The following is a 25,494-nucleotide window of genomic DNA, read 5'->3' as shown; positions in this document are numbered from 1 at the left end:
ACATATACTAGTATGTAGTATGTATAGTATGTATTAAAAAGTATAAAAGTATATTTTATGGTTTTTATACACTTATTTTATACTCATATATTTATTTTACTTTAAAAAGAATTTTTTTTTTGAGATGGAGTTTTGCTCTTGTTGCCCAGGCTGGAGTGCAATGGCGTGATCTCGGCTCACCGCAACCTCCACCTCCCAAGTTCAAGAGATTCTCCTGCCTCAGCCTTCTCAAGTAGCTGGGATTATACGCAGGCACCACCAAGCCCGGCTAATTTTGTATTTTTAGTACAGATGGGGTTTTTCCGTGTGGGTCAGGCTGGTCTCGAACTCCTGACCTCAGGTGATCCACCCACCTCAGCCTCCCAAAGTGCTGGGATTACAGGCGTGAGCCACTGCGCCTGGCCAACTTTTTTGTTTTAAAACAAGTGCAGCTACTGCTTACTCACTATGTGCCAGGCATTCTCATTTTTGGTTAAGAACAAGACACAAACACACACATTAGCCTAGGCCTACCCGGCATCAAGATCATCTGTATCACTCTCTTCCACCTTCAGGTCTTTCCCAAAGGAAGGTCTTCAGGGGCAATAACACACATGGAATTGTCATCTTTTATGATAACAATGCCTTCTTCTGGAACATCTCCTAAAAGACCTGCCTAAGATTGTTTTACAGTTAACTTTTTTTAAAATCATAAAAATGGATAGTAGGAGTAGAAGAAATATACTCTAAAATAACAATTAAAAGTATGGTATAGTAAATACATAAACCAGTTATATAGTTGTCAGTTATTATTATAAAGTATTATGTGCTGCATATAATTGTATGGGCTATACTTTTATAAAACAGGCAGTGCAGTAGGTTTGTTTAAACCAGCATCACCACAAATACACGAGTAATGCCTTGCACTGTGTTACCATGGCTATGATACTAGGTGACAGGAGTTTTTCACCTCCATTATGATTTTATGGGACCACTGTCATACACACTGTCATTGACCAAAATGCTGTTATGTGGAACAAAACTATAACTCGTTTAACCCTTAAAATAACTCAACAATACTACCATATTATTATGCCAATTTTACAGGGGAAGAAACTAAGATACAGTGAGTTAAACTTGCCCAAGGTCACTTGACCCTTGCATGAAGGTTATAGCCCAGACTGACTTTAGAGTCTGTGCTTTAACTATTACATTAAGCTGTCCTGGAGGTAAAATTCAAATCAGTTACATCTTTACCTGAGGACCAGGAACAGCGGGAAACTAAGACGGCAATGTCTCATTCAAATTGTGAGTAAACTGGTGCTGAGAAGGAAGGTGATTTATCAAGGTCACCATGTGCCATTGCTTTTTCTTCTGGCCATGCTGTCTAAGCTGAGTCTAATTTCCTACCTCAGATGCTGGGTACTGCTTCAAGTCCACAGGCATCAGGCAGAGGGAAAAGAAACCCACTGTGAATATCATCCAGAAACCAAAGGAGGATAAGGTAAAAAGCCCAAGTACTTCCATGGAGGGACATGGTTTCTTAGTAGTTTTTATATATGTGTTAAACTATAGCTTATATATTAATAAAAAGGTTGTTTATTATCTGCACAAAACCCTTATGAATTAAGCAAATTATATATGTGTGTTTGTGTGGTGTATTTTAAAAATATATACGTATGTATATATATGCTTCTGTAGATTTTCCACATAATTTATTTCTTTTTAAATTTTATTATTAATGCTAAAAATAGATTTGGGAATAGAAGACTACAATTTATTAAGCACTTACTATAAAGCAGGCACTTAATGCACTCTCATTTACTTCTTACTAAAAAGCCCTATAAGGTGGCATTATCACCTCAATTTTACATACATGGAAATGCTTAGTAAAGTTAGGTTATATACATAGTAAGAGATAGATTTGGAGATTTAGAGATAGTGTGAGCCTGCCATGCACTTTTCAATCTATCATGTTGTGTTCTTTCTACAATTGAACAATGGGACTATGTCATTAGACAATTCCTGAAGAGAAATGCTTAGATAGCAATACAACACTAAGATGATTTTTGTTAAGGAGCCTCTATTCCATTTACCATGATGATGATGATAACATAACAATGATAATAATAATAATCGCAGCTGCCACTTACTATGTGCCAGACATTCTTCTAGGCAGTTTTACATATATTAGCTCCATTTCGTAACGATCTTGGAAGTAGTATTAATATGATATTTACATTCTCAGTTTCCGGATGAGGAAGCTGAGGCACAGGAAGTCTAAATGAATTGCCCAAAGTCCGTGCACTTGATTCAGAGTAGTTTTTCCTCATGTGAATAAGCCTTATATCAGGATACTTAAATAACTCCATGGAGATATTTGCTTCTTTTTGACTTCTTAGAGGCAAATTATCCCATCACTCTAACTACTACGTGTGAGGGAATCCGCTAAAACTGTCCCACTGAGTGTCCAAGTTACAAACCTGTAATGATGTTCCTGATGGGCTTCACCAGTGCGGTGAAGCCAGAGACTTCGGGCTGTCTGTGTTCCCACATGGGCTGCCATATGACAAGCCCACTGGCCAGACGGAAGGTGAGGTCAGATTCCTAGGGGGGAAGAGAAGATCTATGTCCAATAACTGACATGTAACAACTGCTTAAAGGGACCAATCAATGCAAGGATTAATATCATTCATAAGGTTATTTTCAGAGTGGATTTATCTGCCAAACCTTCTCTCATCAGTCAGATGAATGTTTCTAGAGTAAACCAATGACCAAAAGTTATCACTGCAATTACTATGAAAATCCCAGTTGTCTGCTTTATCCAAAACTAATGACCAATCAAAACATAGCTTTGGGCAAAGCATTGAATACACAAACTATTGTTTTTTGTTTGCAGTGGTTGAAACTTGTTTATTTCAGGAGTGTTGGCAGATCTCTTCACTTTGGTTATTATTATCATTCCTCTTAATTATTTAACTGCCCTTATTTCTCCCTTATAAGGCAAAATACTCAGATACTGGCTATTTTGACATTCTATTATCCAGTCCATCTCTTTTCTTACATTTTAGGGAATCAGGCACATATAATTTGACCCTTCATAGTGTATTATTTTGTAATGTTGTCTTCTTAATAACCTTTAATTTCTTGAGGGCAAGGATAAATCAAGCATTCTCCTTCCCTCTCAGCCTCGAGCATCATCACAATGTTTATCATAGCATTAGGAACTGGGTACACAACAGATACTCAATAAATACTTGCTGAATAGGGCTGACTTTATAACCCATACTCACTCAATTTATCTGTGATTCAAAGTATCTTTCAAGAGCATATCCTCTGCTATCATATTGTATAAGTACAAATATGTGACATTCTGAGATTATATCTTAAACACCTCAGTCTCTCAAAACAATGTAAAGATAGAAGTAGAGAATGTGATCCCAGATTAACGAATACAGCTGAGATCCAGGAACTCACTTACAGCAGTGATTTGCAACCCCAGCTTGCATATTATAATCACCAGGGGAGCTTTTAAACCTAAGAGGCCTAGGTATCACTTACCTCTCCTACCCAGACCCATTAAATTAGAATCCTGTGAGATTTTCTAATATCCCCCTGATGACTCTCACACATAGCTGGGGTTGGAAACCATTGAGATTGAAGGAAAAGAACTCAGAAGCAACTGGAAAAATAGAAAAAGAAAAGCAACTCTGTACCTAGTAAAAAGAAACCTAAAGGCTAGACTGGGATTCTGACACCACTTGGCAACAGAGCCACACAGTTCCCACAATGGGAAAGTCTCTAGAATTCCCTGTGGAAGTATTAGAAAAGCACATAAAGCATTTGGTTAAATTCATTCTGCATATATTCTGTAAATATTTATAGAACACCTACCATATACCCGGTACTATTCTGGGTTTTAAATGCAACAGTGAACAAGGCATACAAAAATCTCTGTTCATAGTGTAGAGAGGAAGTGAAGGGCTGTTTCAGACAAAGTGTTGTCATTTTAGACCAGAGAATCAGGTGAAGCCTTATTGAGAAAGTGACATTTGAGTAAAGTTCTGAATGAAATGAAGGAGCGGTCATGTAGCTATCTCCAGGAAAAGTATTCCATGAAAGAGGATCAGCAAACACAAAGGCCCTAAATGTGCCTAGTGTGTTCAGAAATAGCCAAGAGACTGTGTGCCTAGAGTCAAGTGAATGTGAGAAAAGTAGAAAAAAAATTGGAGAAGTCATTGAGTGCCAGATAATATACTGCCGGATAGGTCTTGATAAGGACTTTAGCAATTATTAAGATGGGAAGCCACTGGAAGATTTCAAGTAGCAGAGTGACATGATTGGATGTATATTTTAATAGGTTCACTCAGGCTGTTGAAAATAGTTTGAGAAAGGGCAACAGTGAAAGAAGAGACTATTTTGGAAGCTATTGTTATCATCTAGGTGAAAGATGATTAGACAGGGGTACTAATAGAGGGCAAAATGATAAGTGGTAGATTCTCAATACATTTTGAAGATACAACTTACAGAAATTGCTAATTGTCTGGATGTGGAGTGTGAGAGAAAAAGATGTCAAGGATTTTTGGCTTTGCAATTAAGAAAGACAGGTAAGATGAAGTAGGAGCAGGTTTGGGGATTTCAGAAGCCTAGTTTCAGACATGTTAAGTTTGAGATCTCTGTTAAACATTAAGCTAGAGATACCGAGTAAGCAGTTAGACAGACAGCTGTGAAGTTAAGAGGAGAGTAACCCAAATTCCCTTGGAATGGACACGACGAAGTATGCATGGTATTGTATGTAGAAACAGGAAATTAACATTAAGCAAATCTTATTAGATTTGTCTCCACAAATACAGGAAACCAAACCTCAATTGACCTTGTTTTAATGATTTATTAGTTTCTGAGCTCAGTCCTTTTCCATGTTTCTCATGAGAAATGTTAACACAAGTAAAACTCCAGTGGAAACTGCAGCAGGGAGTGATCTCTCTTGTACTGAAATCCTGGGCTTTAACATCTGATCTATTAGCATGACACAGCACTCACTGATGGTCATGGCCATCATTTTGTTTTACTTGATACATCTCCAAGTAGATTGTATATTTCTTGAATACAAGTTGAGATCTCCTTCTTCTGTGCACTTCCTCGAACATCAGTACAATACCAAACTAATATGTTCATTAATTGAACATGTTTTACCTTCTCCAAATAAATCCAATCACTCTTCAGACCTGAATGCCTGCAGCACCTGTGGCCTTCTCTTGTGTTGGTATCTTCCTTTGTAAGTCTTCCTAACTTGGATGAATGTATAAACTCTGGGCCTCTAATGTCTCTTCTAGAGTTTCTTTTAATGGAACACACAATGCTATGTATACATACACAAGCAGAAACTCAATAACTGGAGAGGACACTCTTTATCATCCAAACAGTTGTGAAGCAGGTAGTCTAGAAGGTCCTGAGAAAAGCCAGAAATGTAAGCACATATAGAGGTAATATCCCCACATTTCAGATACTTTTCTTGCTTTCACTGAGAACCTGTTTCCATGATGTCATAAAGCAATTCTGAATGTATTTACTAGTAGCTTTGAGAGATTTAAAGAAACAACTATTATTTAAAGTTCCATTTTAAAGTTGTTTACTTTACACATATGGATTTTGTTAAAATCCCCTGAAGGGCTTGCTTTTTATTTTATTTCTTGCTGTTACTCCAGGACATTGAACAATAGTTAGCATATAGCAGGCACTCGATAAGTATTTGTTGAAAAAATAAGTGAACATGACAAAATCATGACAACGTTGATACCATATTTAAAGAAGATGCCTTAGTTTAACAAACATTCATCATTTTTCATTGATAAAATTAAATTTGGTCTAAAATTAATAATATATTACACAGGATTTTCAGACTGTGAATTTTATATAAACTATTTGAGCTAATTATAAATTAAAAGAATATAAAATATGCATTGAATAATACACTGTGTTACAAAAGCATTAGTCATTTATATTAGGTTTATTTACAAATTAGTGAACTAATTTATTCACTTAATATTATTTAAATACCTATTAAACACAGATACTATGTTAGTTATCATGTGTACAATGATAATTCCTACAAACAGACCATTTAGAATCTAGTGGGGGAGAGAGCCACATAAAGAGATGATAATAAACAAAGTATAAAAATAAAGCTGTACCTAGAATATTATGGAAGTAGAGAAAGAGGGAAACATGGATCTCAAATGAAGTCCTAAAGGATAAGTAGGAGTTTTCTAGAAAGAGAAGTGAGGTATGAGGGCATTCCAGTCAGCAAGACCAACATGAGAAAAGATCTGAAAAAAAGTATGCTATGTTCTTGGGGAGACTTCAAACATCTGGAGTTCACAGACAGGAGAAGTAGTCAGACAGGTCATAGAGGGCCCAGTTTACCAGACTAAGAAGCGGAGTTGTACTCTCTGTATGATGAGAAATCACCAAATTATTTTAAGTATGTTAGTGATATTGTCTACATTTTTGATAGGTCACCTTAGTGTTTGAGGTTAGATTTTATGAGACAAGCCAGGAGACTGAATCTAGTACGAAAATGGTCGAAGTAAACAGTCCATGTAAGATATGATAAAAGCTTGGGTTAAGGTAGTTAAGTAGGAATGAAAAATATGTAATAAATTTGGGAAATATTTAGGAGAAAAAATGAGTAGGACTCTGTGATTAGTGGAATGTGCAAGTAAGGATGAGGGATAGTGAAAGGTAGTTTGAGTTTTTGTGAATACATCCATTATCTAAAATATAGAATCTAGGGACGGGGCTCATTACAGGTACAGTTTGAATTTCCCATGGATTATCTATTTGGAAAAGTCATTTGACAATTTGGTCTAACAGGCAAAGATAGGAGCCTGGATTTGAAATGTATAATTAGGTGACCTCAGCATGCAGGACATACATGGTAAATGAAGCCGAAGGAAGTCTTCCTAGGAGAAAGGAGAGTGAAAAGAACAAAGCGTGAAGAACGCATCTCTGGGGAGCCCCAATGTTAAAGGGGCAGACAAAAAAGATGAGCTCTCAATAGAGATAGAGCAGACAGAGTCAGAGATGCAAGAAGAACCAGAAGGGTGTGGTGTCATCAGGAGAACTGAAAGAAAAGGGCATGATGGTAATTTCAAACGCAGCTGAGGTTTAATGAAATGAGGGCTGCAAATAGAGATTAGATTCAACAACTCAGAGGTTGTTCATGACCTGAGTGGAAAAAAAAAAGAAAACAAAAAAAACCTCTGGTACAGAAACCTAAAAAACTAGTTTTATACAAAATCAGATGGGATTGGGTTTAAATTCCATCTTGGTTACTCACAATCTTTACTATTATCTCTATGGACCTCAATTTCCCTTCTGGTAAAATGGAGAAAAGATACACACATCCCTGTGGGTAGTTGTAAAAATTAGAAATGATAGTGAAAATATTCTGTCACATAATAGAGGCAACTAGAAGCAAGAATAAGAGATTGAAGAGTAAATAAATGGGAGGTGAGGATATGGAGGCATGGGTTCATGCTTTGATTAAATTTTGGCCTCCCATGCCTCCTACAGCACCATGTCTTATACAAGCCCCATCCTGCAACACTAAGTGCTGAGTGGGAACCTGAGGGGGAAAATCAAGGAAAGGACTGACAAGTGGGGCAGCACGGCACACGGGGTTTAGAGACCACGGTGTTGCAGAAACATTAGTCTGGATGGTTGTGTGGTTTCCCCAGCAGCATGCAGATTTCTGGGTGGGGATAGAAAATGTGAATTTTGGCCGGGCGCGGTGGCTCAAGCCTGTAATCCCAGCACTTTGGGAGGCCGAGATGGGCGGATCACGAGGTCAGAAAATCGAGACCATCCTGGCTAACACGGTGAAACCCCGTCTCTACTAAGAAATACAAAAACTAGCCGGGCGAGGTGGCAGCGCCTGTAGTCCCAGCTACTCGGGAGGCTGAGGCCGGAGAATGGCATGAACCCGGGAGGCGGAGCTTGCAGTGAGCTGAAATCCGGCCACTGCATTCCAGCCTGGGCTACAGAGCGAGACTCCGTCTCAAAAAAAAAAAAAAAAAAAAAAGAAAAAAAAAAGAAAATGTGATTTTTGGTCTTGATCTGGAGTTGGAGTCATGAAAGACAGCTGCAAAGAAGCATAGGGATAAAAGGATGTTAATGATGCTGGTGAGGGGAAGTTTACATGGGTAGGGAAAGACGATAGGCTCCAACAGAGCCTGATAACGGCAGGCAAATGAAAGATGTAAGGCAGTGGCTCTCAATCAGGACCAATTCCCTTCCACACACCCATCTGTGAACATTTGGCAACATTTGGAGTCATCTGTGGTTGGCACAACTCAGGGGCAATGGGTTGTTACTGGCATCTAATGGATGGAGGCCAGAGACTCTACTAAATATCCTACAATGCATTGAACAGTGTCCCACAACAAAGAATTATCTGGCCCCAAATGCCAACAGTGCCAAGGCCGAGAAATCCTGATCTAGAGATTGTACATTCCCCAACAACTTGAAAAAACCAGATATCTCTCAAGCAGAAAAGGCCTTATGGCCAAAATTATCTAATGAATACTTTTTATTCTCTACAGCATCAAGAACAATGCTTTCCTCATAGCAATGACAAAATGATGAAACTATAATGATAATATAATAATATAATACAAAATGATAAAAATGTTATTAATACCACTAACAATAATTGTTTATGTATATCAACCACTGTGTAGTATTTTGTATGAATTGTCTTACTCCTTTTTAAATGCTCCATTCCCAAGCTATAAGTTAAACATGAGGATCTTCAGCCAACTTTTCCAATTATTTGAGTAGTCTCTCCTGAAAGGAGACCTTGCTTCTTTTCTACTAATAATACATAATACCAGCAGCAATAAAATACCAACACTAAAGACAACTAACATTTGTTAATGACTTTCTTTGTATCAGGTTGAATACTATAACTTGTTCAATCTTCACAATGCCCTATACATTTATTCTTAGGTCCAATTTATACTTGAGAAAATGGAGGTTTATAGAAATTATTTGCACAAACTCTTATAGAGCGCAGCAGGCACTGGATTCAAATACAGGCCTATCTGTTTCCAAAACTTAGACTCCCATCCATGTCTTAAAAATAAAATTATAGCCACCCTGGGCACTCCTATATTTCCACATTTTTCCAGGTGATATTTGTCAACATATAAACATCTTTTTGGGGCTACTTTTTAAGAAGACTTCTCTCCTGTCCTCTCCATTTTAACGGCTTCATTTCTAAATATGCTGTTTTTAGCACTTGGATCAGCTTCTGATAATGACAAGTCTACTCAGTGTGTCAGTCATTAAATATTTATTGAGAGCCTCATATACGACAGACACTATTTGAGACACTAGAGATACAGCTGTCATCAGGAAAGGCAGACTCCCTTCACTCAAGGATCTCTGTTCAGTGAGGCTGAAGGGCAACAAACATGCAGACAAATGCATAAATAATTCCAGCTTCTGGTAAGTGCTAACAAGGAAAAAAATGTAGGATAGCTTGCTAGTTGCTCGAGAGTAGCCAGGGAAGTACTTTCTGAAGTGTTGCCATTTGAGTTGTGAGTAAACCAATGACAAGTACATGGCCATGTGAAAATCTGAGTGTAGAAGGTAGGGTCAGTGTTTCAAGTTGAAAAAAACAGTGCAAGGATCTGAACACAAAAATGCACTTGTCAAGTTTGAGCGTGAGCCTCCCACAAGCCTGAAGGTGGTTAGTGAATGAGAGAAAGGCCAGTGAGATAGAGGGAGTTGAGGCCCAGGAGGTACGCAGGGGTAGGTCCTGCAGGGCTCACAGGCCAGGTGGACAGTCCCTATTAAAGCAGAGCTTCTTACTAAGTATCACCTGTATAAAATACTTTAAAATGGAAAGCTAGAGATTTTAAAATGGCAATTTAATTTGACTTGACACCTGAAGAGTTTCGTATGTTTGATGGGCAATGCGGTCAGTGTATGTGTTGCATTTTGGGAATTTATAGGTAGTTTCAAATCTATTTCTCCTAGCAATGGGGAGAGTTAATGGAAAGTGAATTTTTTAGGAAACTAAAAATGAATGAAAATACTCTCTAGTCTGTTCCCTTCATGGTGACTGTTAATGTTCAGAACCACCTTCATAAATACATTGCTAACTTGAACCACAGTTAACTTGATCCATTCACTGGATTATAATATTCTATTAAAGAGCAGAGGAACATATAAATTCTTATCTTAGCACTTAAGTGAAATTTGTTAATTTATTCATTCACAGAAGTAACAAATAGTTCTTGATTTCTTTTCATGCGTTGGAACTGCCGTGTCTGTCTTACATATACTCACCCTGTGTTAGAGCAACTGAGGGGTTAAGTAATATCAACAAAATCACACAGCTAAAAAGTGGTGGCACAGTGATTTCAAATTATATTGTCTCCTCCAAGTGGATATGATTGTATTTTGAGATAACTGGTTTCCATGTAATCCTATGTTTTGTATTTTAAGCATTTAAAAATATTTTAAAAAGCAATTCTTAGGCTATACCCAACTGTCTAAAAGTCTACAGAACATAACAAGTTAAAACTTACTTTTTTTCATTTTGAGACAGTCTCGTTTTGTCACCCAGGCTGGAGTGCAGTGGCATGTTCTAGGTTCACTGCAGCCTGTGCCTCCCAGGTTCAAGAGATTCTCCTGCCTCAGCCTCCTGAGTAGCTGGGGCTACAGGTGTGCACCATTACGCCTGGCTAATTTTTGTATTTTTAGTAGAGATGGAGTTTTGCCATGTTGGCCAGGCTGGCCTGCAACTCCTGACCTCAAGTGATTCACCTGCCTCCACCTCCCAAAGTTCTAGGATTACAGGCGTGAGCCACCACACCCCACTAAAATTTAGACGCTGTATTATAAGAGAGGTAGTTACAAGGTGCTATAAAAATGCGAAGGAGGTAGTAATGAAGTCTAGATGGTGAGGTCTAAGGAATAGCTTCATGTTAAAGATGACAGTAAAGTTGCAGTTTGAACACTATGACAGGAATAGAGGGGCGAAAGGAGAGTACAGCAATCAGCAAGGGCATATTCAGAGAACGGCTGCCATGGTTTCAAATGCTGGATCATGAGGTGGACAGTAGGGACCAATAGTCTATAAATCAAGAAAGCAATTTAAACCCTACGTCATAGTTGATCTTTTATTTTATGTTTAATATGTTGGGCATTATCGTGAGGCAGAGGGAGAACCACTGAGGATTTTTTAAGTAGGTAAAAGCTATGTGGAAATTTGTGCTTTTGAAGCAATGTTCAGTAGTTTAACACAGAAATAAAGTTCTCCATGCCTTGACTTGCTGTAAGGTCATACCAAGACATGCCCGACCAAATAGGGAAATATCATTTGAAGTCTATCCTCACCACATCTCCACCCACTCCAGTTCTAACACTGGGTTTCTGCTTACCTTGATCCTGTGTACCAGGGGAGCAAACAGAAACACGAAGAGCTCCACGGTAGCCATGGAGTTCTGGAAGATCTTTCTTCGGTTGTTCTCTTCTTCGTCATTAGAGCTGCTTTGGCAAGGCTGCCCTGGAGAACCCTGGTTTTCAACCTGGTGGATGAAAGCACTGCTGCTTCCACCCCAGCTGGAGCCTCGGTCTGTACCCCCAAATCGCTCATTGTTGCAGTCCTGGGGGGCCTCCAGAAGCATCCAGTGTAGAGTGTGAAGGAGCTTTGTCTCAGCAACACCCAATTTATCCTGGTGGCCTGCATGGGACAATTACACAGGCAGGTTAAGGCAAACTCTGTGACCAGAGCAATAGATGTCAACGTTGGGTCTGGGAAGAATATCCCTGCTTTCTCTACACTTCTTACAACCACTGCTAGCAGGGCTCATTCTTGTTTTTTGGACTCCCCTACTGGCTGTAATCTCCGCAGAATGATATGCTGCCATGGGGGCAGAAACTGCTGAATCACTTTTCTTCAGTTAGGTACCCAAATATATTTCCAAATAGGCAGCATAGTGGTTAAAAATATAGGCTCTGAAGATAAAAGTGATCCTATTTTAGACAATGTGACCTAGAAAGGTCCCTCTATGAAGTAATATTTGAGCAGAGGCTCAAACAAGGGGAGGAAATGGGGTGGAGAAGAGTATGTACACTAACGTGGGGTACATGGGTAGGACACATTGCCAAATGAGAATAGCAATCTGTAAAATATTCTAAAAAATAGTTCTTATGCACATGTGCACACATACACACAGTACTACAAAGTTGGAAAATGTCTGAGGCAAATATGCCCAGTTCATGAGAGTGGTTGCTTTAGGCACTGAGAGAACAAAAAGGATGACCTCGGCTAGGACTCATCTTGGGCAGGTGAAGGTCTTAGCTTACCTCTAATATTTTAACTTTGTTGATGTTGTTGTTTGTTTGTTTGTTTTTGAGACGGAGTCTCACTTTGTCGCCTAGGCTGGAATGCAGTGGTGTGATCCCAGCTAACTGCAACCTCCACCTCCCAGATTCAAGTGATTCTCCTGCCTCAGCCTCCCAAGTAGCTGGGATTACAGGTGCGCACCACCACGCCTGGCTAATTTTGTAGTTTTAGTAGAGACGGGGTTTCACCATGTTGACCAGGCTGGTCTCGAACTCCCGACCTCAGGTGATCCACCTGCCTTGGCCTCCCAAAGTGGTGGGATTACAGGTATGAGCCACCACAACCAGCATAGTTCAATGTTAAGAGGAGAAAATATTCATATATTACTTGTAAAATTAAAAAATTAAAAACAAGACAGCCAGTTTATTGGTAAAACGAAAATAATGATAGTATAAGTGTGAGGAGGATTTTTTGATAATTAAATGAGATAATGTATGCACAGTGCTTGAGAAAACAGAAACTACTCAATACAGGTTACTATGATGAGTGTTGAACACAAAGGGCAATGACATGCAATAAAGAAGTAATGCAGGGCACCAACCTAGCTTGTTTCGGTTTGAAAGCAGGGTTGCAGTGCAGTGGAGGACATGAGGCAAAGCAGCTTGCACCAGTTCCCATCTGGAAATGCTCTGAATGGCTTCAGAAAGAGCTGGAGAGAGGCCATGCAGCTTGTTTTCTACCAACACTCGCTCAAAGGACTGTAAATTCAAAAACAAAAACAATAAGAAAAGCCAAAATCCAAAACCATGTAAACTAAGAAACGGAAGATTCTGATTAGTGAAAAAATGAACAGCAAGGTACTGTACCCCTTAAAAGGTGCAAATTACTGGACCAAATTCTTTAGGGAGAACTCATTGCATTTTCTTGTATATGTTGATGTGCAATGGGTCAGTAATAATTTTCTATTATCTACCCATTTGCAGGCTTTTGAGCCAAAGTAAATGGCTTGAATTAACAAACGATTTTTATTTCTGTTAAAGTAAGCTTCCTCTAACAAATAGGAACAAAACATTTAACCTTATGAGATTTTTGGATGTATAGTTTATAAAATGTTGCTGAGTCATCCAAAAGGCTGTCACAACTGCAGACCAAAATGAGTTTTTTGTCAAAGTGTCTTGAGAAATAGAATTTATGTCAATTTCTTCAACTGGTGTTAACTAAGATATAACTTTTTCAAGGATTCTGATTTTGGAATCCCTGATTTATCTCATGGCTTGACAATGACCTGGCACAGAACACTCTCTACCTAATGCCTGGAACAATAAAAGATACTTAATATATCTGTGGAATAAAGAAAGAAAGGAAGGGAGAGCAGGAAGGAGGGAGGGAGGGAGGAGGAAAATAAGCCATCTTTACTTCGCTGGTTATTAAATTTTCTATCCTTGCCAGAGATACTCAGAGAGTATCAGAGAGTGTAGCACTCCAGAACAAGTAACAACTCTGACCTACTCAATTATTTTTTTTTCTTTTGAGAGAGGAGAGAATATCACTGTAAGGTGTTGGAGAAAATGTAGTTACCAAATATTAGAATAAATTTAATAAACGTTTGACTTGTAAGAACATGATTTGCACTTGATGCCCCAGTCAAGAAAATTATATAAATGTTCTATATAATAATCACAATACAAGTACCAAGTGTTCAAACTGTATTACTGGAATTATTACAATACCTATGAGAAAGACAGGTATCCTAATATGGCTTACTACAGAGATTTCCAAAGAAAACTTTTTACTTTTTGATTCAAAAAAAGAAAAATAAAAAATTCACCTTTATAATGAAGGGCACACTGAGATTTTGGCAAAGAGCATAATGAGAGATGTAATATTTTGCTTTAAGAAACTAGATAAAGGCCTTTAGATATGTTGGTGATATAAATACAAATATTATAAAATTCACCAGTCCTCAGGTATCTAAGTATTCATTAAGTAAAGGGTGTGTATATTAGAGACTAAAAGATTATAAAGAATCTATACACTCTAATGACTATACTGTAGAGGATGAGTTATGCATTTCATAATCTCAGAGTGTTCTGGGTAATGTCAGTTTCTCCTTAAGTGTCACTAATACAACTTTTAATATTTTTTTTTAAACTTGGGAAATTGTTTTATATATTGAGATCTATGTATCTCTATCCCTATCTATCTATCCATTAATGTAACTTACTATTTGATATTGTGTGACTACATTAAAAATGTCAGAAATATCTGTGCCAAGAACAGAGAAAAGTCAGGATTATTTTAAGCTAGTATAATTGTCAGCATGGTTAAGCAAGTCTGAGATTTCAAGTGTCAAATTACTCTAACAAGCTAAGTTCAACAACAAATTCTATTAAAAGGTCCTTATAAGAAAGTTATATTTAAAAAAAATGTGTTTGTGACAACATTGAAAGACAGGAGATGCAACGAAACAAATTCCTACGTTGCGTGGGCAGGTATGTGTTTAACTTTCCAGTTGGCTTCCATCAGAATTTTTTGCCCTAACACATCTCAGAGCTCCTTACCACAAGGTCATCCACGTAGCTATTCATAAATATGCATGGCAATATCCAAATTGGTAGATTTCCATTTTTAGGTTAGAATATATGCAATGTAAAGACTTTTAGGTAAACTCCAAATATTAATGAAGGCTGTGAAAAGTCCATTTTAATTTTGCTTCATGATTTCATGTCTTATTTTCTCAATTTGTAAAATAAGAATTTATAGGGATATAAGATTCCCTTAGAATCTCAGGACAAATGCATTTTATTTTGTATAAATATTAGCAGTATTATTTTCACAATTATTTTATATTATTCATTTTTAGAATTGGAAAACATATGCAAGACATAAAAGTGCAGAGATGCATATATTTTGTTCAAGTAGTTCTTTCACAGGCACTCTATCATATGAACTTCCACTGTAAGTCTCAGTTTTGTTGATTAAGGATTCGACTTCACACTTGCAGGGGGCAAAAAAACCCTCCACCACCTGGTTCTCTGTTGTCTCTCTGCCTTCTCTTCTACCACTGGATCCCTCCCCACCCTTTCACTTATTCCCCAGTAGGTGCTAATTTCCTTTAACATGTTTCCTCTGTTCTTCCCTCAGCTGTCCTTCCCTCCCTTCCCCTTGTGTCTTTGGCCAAGGTTCACATTAATAGATAGATAAGCCTTATCTATCCATTGCTTATAAAACTCCCCTCCCTAGTGCTACCTAGTATCTCTTTTTGCTTAATTTTTCTCCATAGTGCTTACCACCATCTGGCTTACTATGTATATACTTATTTGTTTGTGGCTTGTCCCCTTTCTACTAGGATGTAAACACTCTATTTGTTTTTATCATTGCTTTGTTCCAGCACAGAGAATTGTGCCTGGCACACAGTGGGTGATCAATAATATTTGCCAAGTGAATTAATATATATAGTCCATTTGATTTAAAACCTGTCTTTGGGTTCAAACCACCACACAGAATAGGGAAATAATTATTAAATGGTGAAAATCACATACCACACAAGAAGCTTCATATTGCTTCCCCAGTTTTGGCCTCAAAAATGCACTGAAAAATTAATAGATATTTGTTAATAAACATAAGTAAAATTATTATTAAAGCATCCTTGTGACATATTTTTCAATGAATAAGACAGGGTGCTATGAAATTCAAATTTCATGCTTCCTTATAGCTTTTTAATGAGCAGGTGTTGAACAGCTGATGACATTTTCTTTTACGCGTGTAATTGCATATATGAAAGAGAAGTGGATCTCGATGGTTTTTGGTATCCACTCTTATTCTGAAGACTTTTAAGATTTTAAATCGTCAGTGGTCAGAAGTGGTGCATTACTTACGTGTACAGCCATAATAAAAACTGAAAATTGAACACGGCTTGTGGGTCACGAGTTCTAGAATCTAATTTCTTACCTGATTAAATCTCTAAAATAACAATAATTAAAAAAACCCTTTTCTGTTTATTGGAATAGGTGTGAGGCCTTTCCAGGGTTAGGGGGGAGGGTCCCTTATCACAGATCCTCAGGGGCTTTAACTGGGGAGATTAATCTGAGCAAAATGGTTAACAAGTGGGCATAGCAGATATTCGCCAAACAGGAGCTGGAAAAACAACAGGTCACCGGGCTAGAATTACAGCAGGAGACGGAGGGGGAATTGGACGCAGGAGCACAACCAGTCATAATTATCTTTCCTAGTTCCCGGCCCCCTCTTCCCAGGCTCTCTGCCCTCCCACCCCCTAAAATAATGTATACATTTATTCGACAACTGCCAATCTGCTTGTCGTCAAACTTCACTGAAATATATATATACATATTTTAATGCGTGTTTTTAAGCGGGTGCAGAGGGCTTGTTTTCCAGCCCCAGAGAGGGAGCTGCAGGCTGTGGCGCGGCCTCAGCGGCGGCGGCGGCGGCGGCGGCGACCCGGGCGGCCCCGGGAGGGCGCCCCCAGCCCAGGGCGGCCCGCGGCGCGCCCTCTGCGCCCCTCACCTGGTTTGCCGCCACAGGAAGGTCTGGATGGGCAGGGGGATGCCACGGCCGCCGTCCTGCTCCTGGCCCTCGGAGCTCTTCCTCTTCACCATGATGGTGGCTCCCGGGAGTCCTACTGCAGGACCCAGCTCTGTCTCCTCGCTAGCCGCCGCCGCCGCCTCCTCCCGTTGCTCCCCCCAACTCTCATCCCCTCCTTCCCCGAGGCAGAGCCGGCTCTCTCCGCCCTGATCCCCCGTGCCTCTCCCCTCCCCCCACCCCTCCCGCGCGTGGAACATGGCTGCGGGAGGAGGGGAGGGCTGGAGGAGCCGCGGAGCGAGGAGGGGGGCGCTCGGAGCAGCCGTCCGCCTCGCCGCCCCCGCACCCGCTCCCTGCTTTCAGCACCTCCCACTGTGGACAGCGGCCCGCGCCGGGCTGCACTGCCAGAGAAGCGAATCCAGGGCAGCTTGAGCCTCAGAGGTATGGCCCAAGAAGTCCGCGCTCCGCATCGCAGGCGCTGGTCCCCTGCTTGGCCTCTTCAGCCCCTGGAATTCGGCTTTCCCCGCTCCGAGCTGCACTCAGGAGTGTCCCCTGTCCTGCTTTCCAACCTCAGCATCCAAACTGTCACCGTCTGGGTAGGAGGAGCTTTGGGGAACCGCAGAGCAGTCACTGACCCTGGGATCATTCTCACCTCTAGCAAGGAGGTCAGGAGTCCAGGGTTTAGCCAGAGGAACACATGAAAATTATTAAATATGTAAACCAGGAAGGGGAGGCAAGCATGGCAAGTGAGAGGAAGCTTGAAAGATCTCACATGTGAGAAGTTACTTTTATATGATAACCACAAGAAATAAACCTTTTGTTTTCTTAAAGCAGGAATACAAAGTTCCCAAAGTAACCAGTTGTGGATATCAGTTAATTGCAAAGTGAGGAAGAACATTTGAATCATGCTGTGAGGAAATGCGGTTTATTACAGTCCATTAAATGCAGTTGGGTGATCGGTTTGCCCACAGTTATAGCTACCATTTTCCTTCAGTTGTAATAGTCAAATGCCTATATGTTTTATATATATATATATTTGGATTGTTGTTAGATATATTATTTAGTAGTAAAACAAGTAGGCCGGGGAGGAGGGTGAGGTGGGGTGAAGCAATCGGAATAGCAACTACCTGCAATTCCTCCTCCTCCTCCTCCTCCTCCTTCCTCCTCCTCCTTCTCCCCTTCCTTCTTCCTCCTCCTCCTCCTCTTCTCCTTCTCCTTCTCTTTCTCCTTCTTCTTCTTTCTTCTTCTTCGACAGAATCTCACTTTTCATCTAGGCTATAGTGCAGAGGTGCGATCACGACTCACTGCAGCCTTGACCTCCCAGGCTCAAGAGATCCTCTCAGTTCAGTCTCACCAACAGTTGGGACTACAGGTGTGCACCACTATTTCCAGCTAATTCTTTATTTTTGTAGAGATGGGGGTCACACTATGTTGCCCAGGCTAGTCTCAAACTCCTGGGCTCAAGCAATCCTCTCACCTTGGCCTCTCAAAGTTCTGGGATTACAGGCATGAGCCATCATGCCTGGGCTCATCTTTTAGAGCAAAGATATTTGTGTAATCGATGAAGTGAAGAATCAGACTCCAGGTCATAATCTCAACAGATGTAATATTTCATATATAATTAACAACATAGTATATATTGATACTTTTCACCATAGAAATAAATTCTTCATTTACTTTCTTGAAGATATCTTTTATTATGAAACTCAAAAATATGGATCTTATGATCTCAAATATGGATCTTGAAACAAAGAAAGATTCTAAATATAGTTTATTCAAGGCATATTTGTTGAGTGCATTTTATATACTCATATAGCTATATGGAATTACATGGACTCTTGCTCACAAGGAAGTCTGAATATTAAGAGAAGACAGACATGAAAAGAGAAAGGAATCATGGGAGATATGAATGCAGATTCAGTTATGAACAAAGGGTCAAGGCAGAAATTATGTGCAGGAATCAGATGGAGACTTTCTATGACAGGCTAGAAAGTTTGCCTAGAAGACCTTTAAGCAGAGAAGTAGAAACTTCATATCCATTTAAGTGTGAATGACATGACAGGAATGTAGGGATTGTTTGAAACAGGCAAGACTTGTATTAATGAACACCAGTATGGAGATTAGAGAAATGTTTTATGAGATCCTGAACCCTGATCATAATAGCAACTACAGACAAGGGGGTGAGTTTGAAGAATATTGCAGAGGTAGAATTGATAGGACGTGATGACCAAGTGGGTATAGGAAAAGAAAAATGGCACATTGGTCAGGAGCTTAGGTTTTGAGCCAGACAGTTTTGGCTCTAGCCCTACCATTAACTAAATATAATATCCTAGAAAAGTGAAAAAACTCTGCTAAGATTTTCAAAGAATACCTTCCCCCATAGAGATGTTGTGAGGATTGAATGTTAATACTTGTAAATGATGAGGACACATGGATACATGGACACATAGAAGGGAACAACACACACTGGTGACTTTCAAAGGGTGGAAGCTGGGAGTAGGGAGAGGATCAGGAAAAATAACTAATGGGTACTAGACTTAATACCTGAGTGATGACATACATAAATCCATACAACAAACCCCCATGATACAAGTTTACCTATGTAACAAACCTGTACATGTACCCCTGAACTTAAAATAAAAATTTAAAAAAAGAATTTAAGAGAGTCTCAGATCTATACTAAGCTTTCAATAAATGTCAGCAAAAGCTCCAAGTTTTCTGTTTTGAGCAACTGAGTAAGTGGTGATCTCATTCAAAGAGAAAGAGTTGACAAGAAGAATCGTGTTCTTATTTTATGTGTGCATACAATGGCATTCATGAGTTTTCCTTGAGTCTTTTTTGGAAATCTGAAATGGAGGTAGCTAGAAATATTTGTGTGGAATTTAAAAGAGTTAATTGGGTAGAAGAGAATGATTTTTTAGTTAACATTGTATAAAAAGTAGTTAAAACCTTGGAAGTACATAAAATAATCCAGGCAAATAAATGGAAAGAGAAAAGAAAGGCCCCATTTGGAAGTGTAGGGGACATCAACTTTATTGTCACAAAAAATGCTGTTGATGGATGACAGGATAGAATAGGATAGTAGGATAGGCTGAATTCTAAGAGAGCCCCCAAGATTCCCATGTCCTGTTATATGCACACACCTTCCTCCAATTACTCAAGCAAATGCTAATCTAAGTGCTGCTGGGAAATGATTTGTATTAATCTTCTTGAGTTTTTAAATATTAATAATATTATTAATAGACTTTATTTCTTAGGGCAGCTTTGCAGTATATAAACACTCTTTTTCCTCTAGCCATAATCTGTTCTGTTATTAACAGTTTTGCACTGGTGTGGTATGCTTGTTATTATTAATGAAGCAATATTGATGCATTATTATTAACTAAAGTCCATAGTTTATGTTAGAGTTGACTCTTTGTAATATATAATTCTATACATTTTGCCAAATAATGTAATCCATCATGAAGGTATCATAGTTTCACTGCCCTAAAAGTCTATTATGCTCCATCAAGTCACCCCTTTCCCTGTCTCTCCCTGCTTCTGGCCACCACTGATCTTTTTACTGTCTTAAGAGTTTTTACCATTTCCAGAATATCATATAATTGGAATCATATCGGATGTAGCTTTTTCAGACAGGCTTCTTCACTGAGCAACATGCATTTTAGTTTCCTTTATGTTTTTTGGTAGCTTAATAGCTCATTTATTTTTATTGCTGAATAATATTCCATTATATGTATATGTCACAGTTTATTTATCCATTCACCTATTGAAGGACATCTCAGTTGCTTCCAAGTTTTGACAATTATGAATAAAGCTGCTACAAGTGTTCATGTGCAGGTTTTTTTGTGAATGTGAGTTTTCAACTCATTTGGTTAAATACCTAGTAGCATAATAGCTGAATTGTAGGCTAAGACTATGAGAAGCGTTGTAGAAAATGCCAAAATATCTTCCAAATGGCTCTACCACATATTTTTTAAGAGACTTGGACATATTTATGGGTCAGAAATAGAGGGTCATTAAAAAAGGAATGCTAAGAATAATTCAGAGAGGGAAATAATTAACAAACAAGACTCTGAAAGACACTACATTTTAGGCATAGTTGGATTGATCATCCTTGGCTGCAGGAATAATTCCTACAATGGGAAATTAAAAAGTAATAATGGTAGAGGCTAAGTTAGCAGGAAAAGGGGAAGGATAAGAATAGAAGAGTTCAGGCTTAATGTCCTACATAAACTGTAAAGGAATTGACAAGGTAATTTTGTAAGAGTGAGATTTCAAGGCAGAGGAGTAGGGCATTTTTCAGAAAAATATTAATGGATAATGTACAGATAATTTACATTGAATATTTTTTATATGTCAAGGTCTGTTTTAAGCACATTAGTCAATTAAAACAATATTTAAAGAGGAGAAAACTGAGACATATCAAGGTTTTATAACCTGCTTGAGGTTATACAATAAATGAAGGAAACTGGGAAGTCTGACTTCAAAGCTCTCTTCCTACTTTCTACTGTAATACTGCATATTGTTAGTTGTGAGGGTTTGGACGAAGTGCTGTAAGTCATGTGAATGAAAACTGCTCAAGGACATAGGAAAGAATTACTCCATTGATGGTAAAAAATAAGAGGAGCTAACGTCCCCTTCCATTCCCAAGTTCCCTTGAGGCAGTGAGTCTTGTGGGGAAATCTATAATAATAAGTATTGTTAATATCAGATTTTAAAATAACTTTTCAGTGAAGAATCAATATTACCATTGTGGTTTACTTCTCATGTACTCACTGAAAACCCCCAAATATTTCATGTGTGAAGAAAAAACCTGTCCTATCTAAATAGTTTATCTACACTGCCTTCTGTCATACGTCTGATTTTGAATTCAAGGTAAAGCTTTGGAGAGGTTAGAACTAATTTGTGTGTTAAATTACACCTCCACAGTCAATGAACCAGCTCTATGGTAATCACTACATGTTATTACCATCTCACTGTGCAAGACATTGGATTGGATGTGGATCTTTCCCATTGATGGTGCCCAGTGACTTAGTGACCTTGAGCCAGGAAAGAAAACTGGTTACTGGACCTTAGGAAGCATGTGAAAGGAAACTCTAAGATCTAGACAGGTGTAACTAAAGGTATGTCGACCCTCAAGGTTATCTTCTTTTTTTAACAGAAGGACACACTTTCATAGTGACCAGATTCCAAGTTGCCAGATGTGTATAAAAATATTCTTGGCAGATAGGCTGAACAGAGGAGAACTCTGGCTGGGTTTTGGAAAATATTACTACAGTAGGCAGAATCTGGAATGCTTTGTAAATACATGAAAGCTACTAATAATATTAACAGTCATAGTAGTTAATGAAAGCAGTTTTTGAAAAAAGCCTACCATTACCATTAATCTATGGCAATCCATTAGAAGTTGAAGGTGAAGTATGATTGCTGTATCATGCGTCAGTCAGGAGTGTATGATGATTACTCTGTGGCAACCCATTAGAAGTTGAAGGTGAAGCATGATTACAAAGGGCACACTTACCTTGGGGTCATTCCCACTATGTGGAAGTGGATACATCCCATGTGTCTTGTTCATCCTTAGCCCAAATAGCTGATTTGTTCAAAGACGACAGTCTCAGTAATACCTCAGTGCCAGAATAAAGCTGCAAAGCCCGTGGCCTATACTCATGTAAGCTCTTTACACCAGCTGATAAGGCTCTCCATGCTCTGATGTCATTTCATACATCTCTTTCTGCTCCATTTTACTCTATACACATTGGCTTCTTGAGGACATTGTATTGCATTTTTTCTTTCATATCTTCATGTGGGTTGGCACCAGTCTAATTATAACTTCTTCACCTCATATGAGGCTATTTCTTAATTTGCCTGAAATAGTCTACCCTATCATGTTCCAGAAATGTTCTATTACATTCTTCTGTGTTTTACTTCATAAAATTCATCATTCTCTGAATATATCATATTTATTTGTTTTAAAGTTTGCTATGTTAAGCCTAGAGAATAGCATAATAGTCTGTAAGGTAACCAGGAATAAGTCTAACAAAAATCATTTAATACCTTTGTGGAAAAAACATAATAAATTGTTTAAAGGTATAAAGACTTGCAAAAATGAGGAAGACTCATTTTAATACAGACATATTTTGATATTCTTTAAATCTATTTTTTTGTGATTTTTAATGCAACCTTAAAAAACTGTTCTTAAAATTCAGATAGGAAAGTACAGAATCAAAAATGGCTAAGATAGGTTTGAAAAAGAAGAAACTAGTTGATGAATTATAATGCTGTATAGTAATTAAGACAATGTGACAATAACATAGGAATAGAAAATTAACGTGTAGAAAAGAATAAAATGTCCAACAATGAAATCTAAGAAAATCACGTGACACAGTGGGATGTGTTGTCTCTATTGAGAAAAAAATAAGATTTCTATGTGAAACTGTACCAAATAGTAAGTTTAAGATGAGTTAGAGACCTAAATTTGAAAAGTAAAACATAATTTTAAACATAGATTGTTTAAACTCCTGGTTTCTTATAAATTGAATTTTTCTTGTAAAAGACTAAAAAAAGTTAAAGCTACATAAGAAAGTATAGATCTTTTAAAATATTAAGTAGTCTCTACAATGAAAGACCCATAATAAATAAAAATAGATATTCTATACTGGGAAAAGATATTTGCAATACATTCAATCGACGGAGAACTAGGACCCAGAATATATTAAGAATTACTGCAAAATCAAAAAGCAAAGACAAAAAGTGAAAAAAAATGAGAGATGATAACATGCTCATATCTCATCAGTAGCCTCAATAATAATCAGTGTGTTCAATAATAATCAGTGTGTTCAATAATAATCTGGGAATGGGAAATAAAACCAACAATTTCACTATTTTCCAATTCCACAAAATTAAATGAGTTTTAAAAGACTCATACCGAGTTTTGTTAAGAATTTGCAGAAGTACCAGTAAGGATTTACTTTATAAAATCATTTGGAAACCAATTTTAAAATATCTAGTAAAATTGCAACATTTGCGTACTTCAATCTAACAATTCTCTTTCTAAGTAGCCCCTGGAGGACTTATCACATGCACACACAAAAAAAGAAGAACAATAATTGTTCATTACACTAATATTTTAGTAGTGAATTCTAGGGATCCTATGCATATTCATAAACAGGAGAATACATAAATTATCTGTAACATATGTACACAATATATTTAACATTTAACATGTATGAATTAGAGCTCCATATAGCTACATAGGGAAATTTCCAAAATATAGTGTTGAGTGAGCAACTTGTGAAATGATCTTATGGCATAATAATATTTATTTCAGTTTAAAATATGCAAAACAATGCTATATATTTTAGGTATATATAGGCATAATAATTTAATAAAAACATGTTTAGACATTATCTTGGTCCAAGCTTCTCAAAAGCAGGACTTGAAACACTGGCCAATCTGTTAGTTCTTATTGGTGAGTACAATCTAAGGCGGCAGGAGTGAAGAAAAGCAGAAGAAGTGGGAAAGAAGGCACAGCTAATAGGATGGTGCATTACCAGACTGAGTACTACTTGATATCAAATGCAATTGATTATATCTGGAGACTACCTTCTAGGAGCCCACTTTTGGAACTACTGCTTCTTAGGACAGTTTGTCTACAGAAGAAAAGGAGAAGAGTTCTTTCTGGAGGTACATTTTGCTTTATGGGGTGTTAGCTCCTCCACACTGCCTAGACACATATGTGTGGGCTCAGAGAGAGATACTACATCTAGCCAATGGCATCAATATAGGGAATTTCTGGGTCACTAGTTGACAGTAGGTAGCAGGGGCATTAGGCAAGATGAAGTTGGCAAGAGTCCACTTAGCATTAATCTCTGTAGAGGTGACTGCAGCTGAAAGAAGTGGTGACTGGCTCCAGAGACAGGTGAGGCCAAAAGGATCTGAAATGGCACATAAATTCAGACATGACAACATTCATTTCAAGATACTTAAGAGAAATGACTCTGGAGCCTGACTACCTGGGTTCAGCTATCAGCATTGCTGCCCACAAAGTCATGTAACGTTGGGAATTCCATTTAATATCAATGGGAATCAATTTCCTCATCCAAGAAATGGGAATAAGAGTAGCTATTTTGTAAGGTTGTTATGAGGATTAGAGTTAATCTATTTTTTGGTTACCATTGTTTTATAACAAATCGTTAGTCTACATCTTAGCAGCATAAAACAACCATTTTGTTGTGCTCACGATTTATGGGTCAGGAATTTGGGAGATCTCAGCAAGACGTTCTCATTTAGAGTCTCTCCTGCAATTTCAGTAAGATGTGGCTGGGGCTGTTGTTATTTTGAAGACTTGAATGGACCATGTACAGCAGATGAATCACTCACATGCTGACAGTTGATGATGGCTGACAACTGGGAGCTCAACGTGGACTGTCCACTGGAGTGAATACACAGGGCCTCTCCTAAGTGTCAGTCTCACGGTGGTTTGACATTTTACAGCTCACTTCACTCAGAGTGAACATCCCAAGAGTACCAGAAGGGAGTTGCACAGTCTTTTCTTATCTAGTCTCAAAAGTCACATAACAACATTTCTGCTGCAGTTTATTGGTTATAAGCAAGTC

The 25,494-nt window shown here is 38.3% G+C and overlaps 1 protein-coding gene across 15 annotated transcripts in view; it reads right to left on the bottom strand.

Annotated features, from left to right (window-relative positions):
- The window catches only part of UNC80 (unc-80 homolog, NALCN channel complex subunit), a 228,096-nt gene extending 210,903 nt beyond the window's left edge, over window positions 1-17,193 (bottom strand). For 12 of the 15 annotated variants that reach the window (XM_003907896.5, XM_021923926.2, XM_021923934.2 and 9 more), the window contains exons 1-5: window positions 16,865-17,072; window positions 15,883-15,931; window positions 12,942-13,098; window positions 11,433-11,734; window positions 2,463-2,586 (exon numbers count right to left, since the gene is read on the bottom strand). In XM_003907896.5, coding sequence (XP_003907945.2) covers window positions 2,463-2,586; window positions 11,433-11,734; window positions 12,942-13,098; window positions 15,883-15,931; window positions 16,865-16,956 — 724 coding nt within the window. In that variant the 5' untranslated portion in view covers window positions 16,957-17,072. Of the gene's footprint in view, window positions 1-2,462; window positions 2,587-11,432; window positions 11,735-12,941; window positions 13,099-15,882; window positions 15,932-16,864 lie in introns of all 15 variants that reach the window. The other 3 variants (XM_031651893.1, XM_021923937.2, XM_021923939.2) reach the window with 2 other exon arrangements.
- Window positions 17,194-25,494: the final 8,301 nt, after the last annotated feature.

Source organism: Papio anubis, chromosome 10 (assembly GCF_008728515.1).
Source record: "Papio anubis isolate 15944 chromosome 10, Panubis1.0, whole genome shotgun sequence".
Taxonomy (NCBI): Eukaryota; Metazoa; Chordata; class Mammalia; order Primates; family Cercopithecidae; genus Papio; species Papio anubis.
The sequence above is the reverse complement of the archived record's forward strand: the minus strand, read 5'-3'. Positions and strand labels throughout refer to the sequence as shown.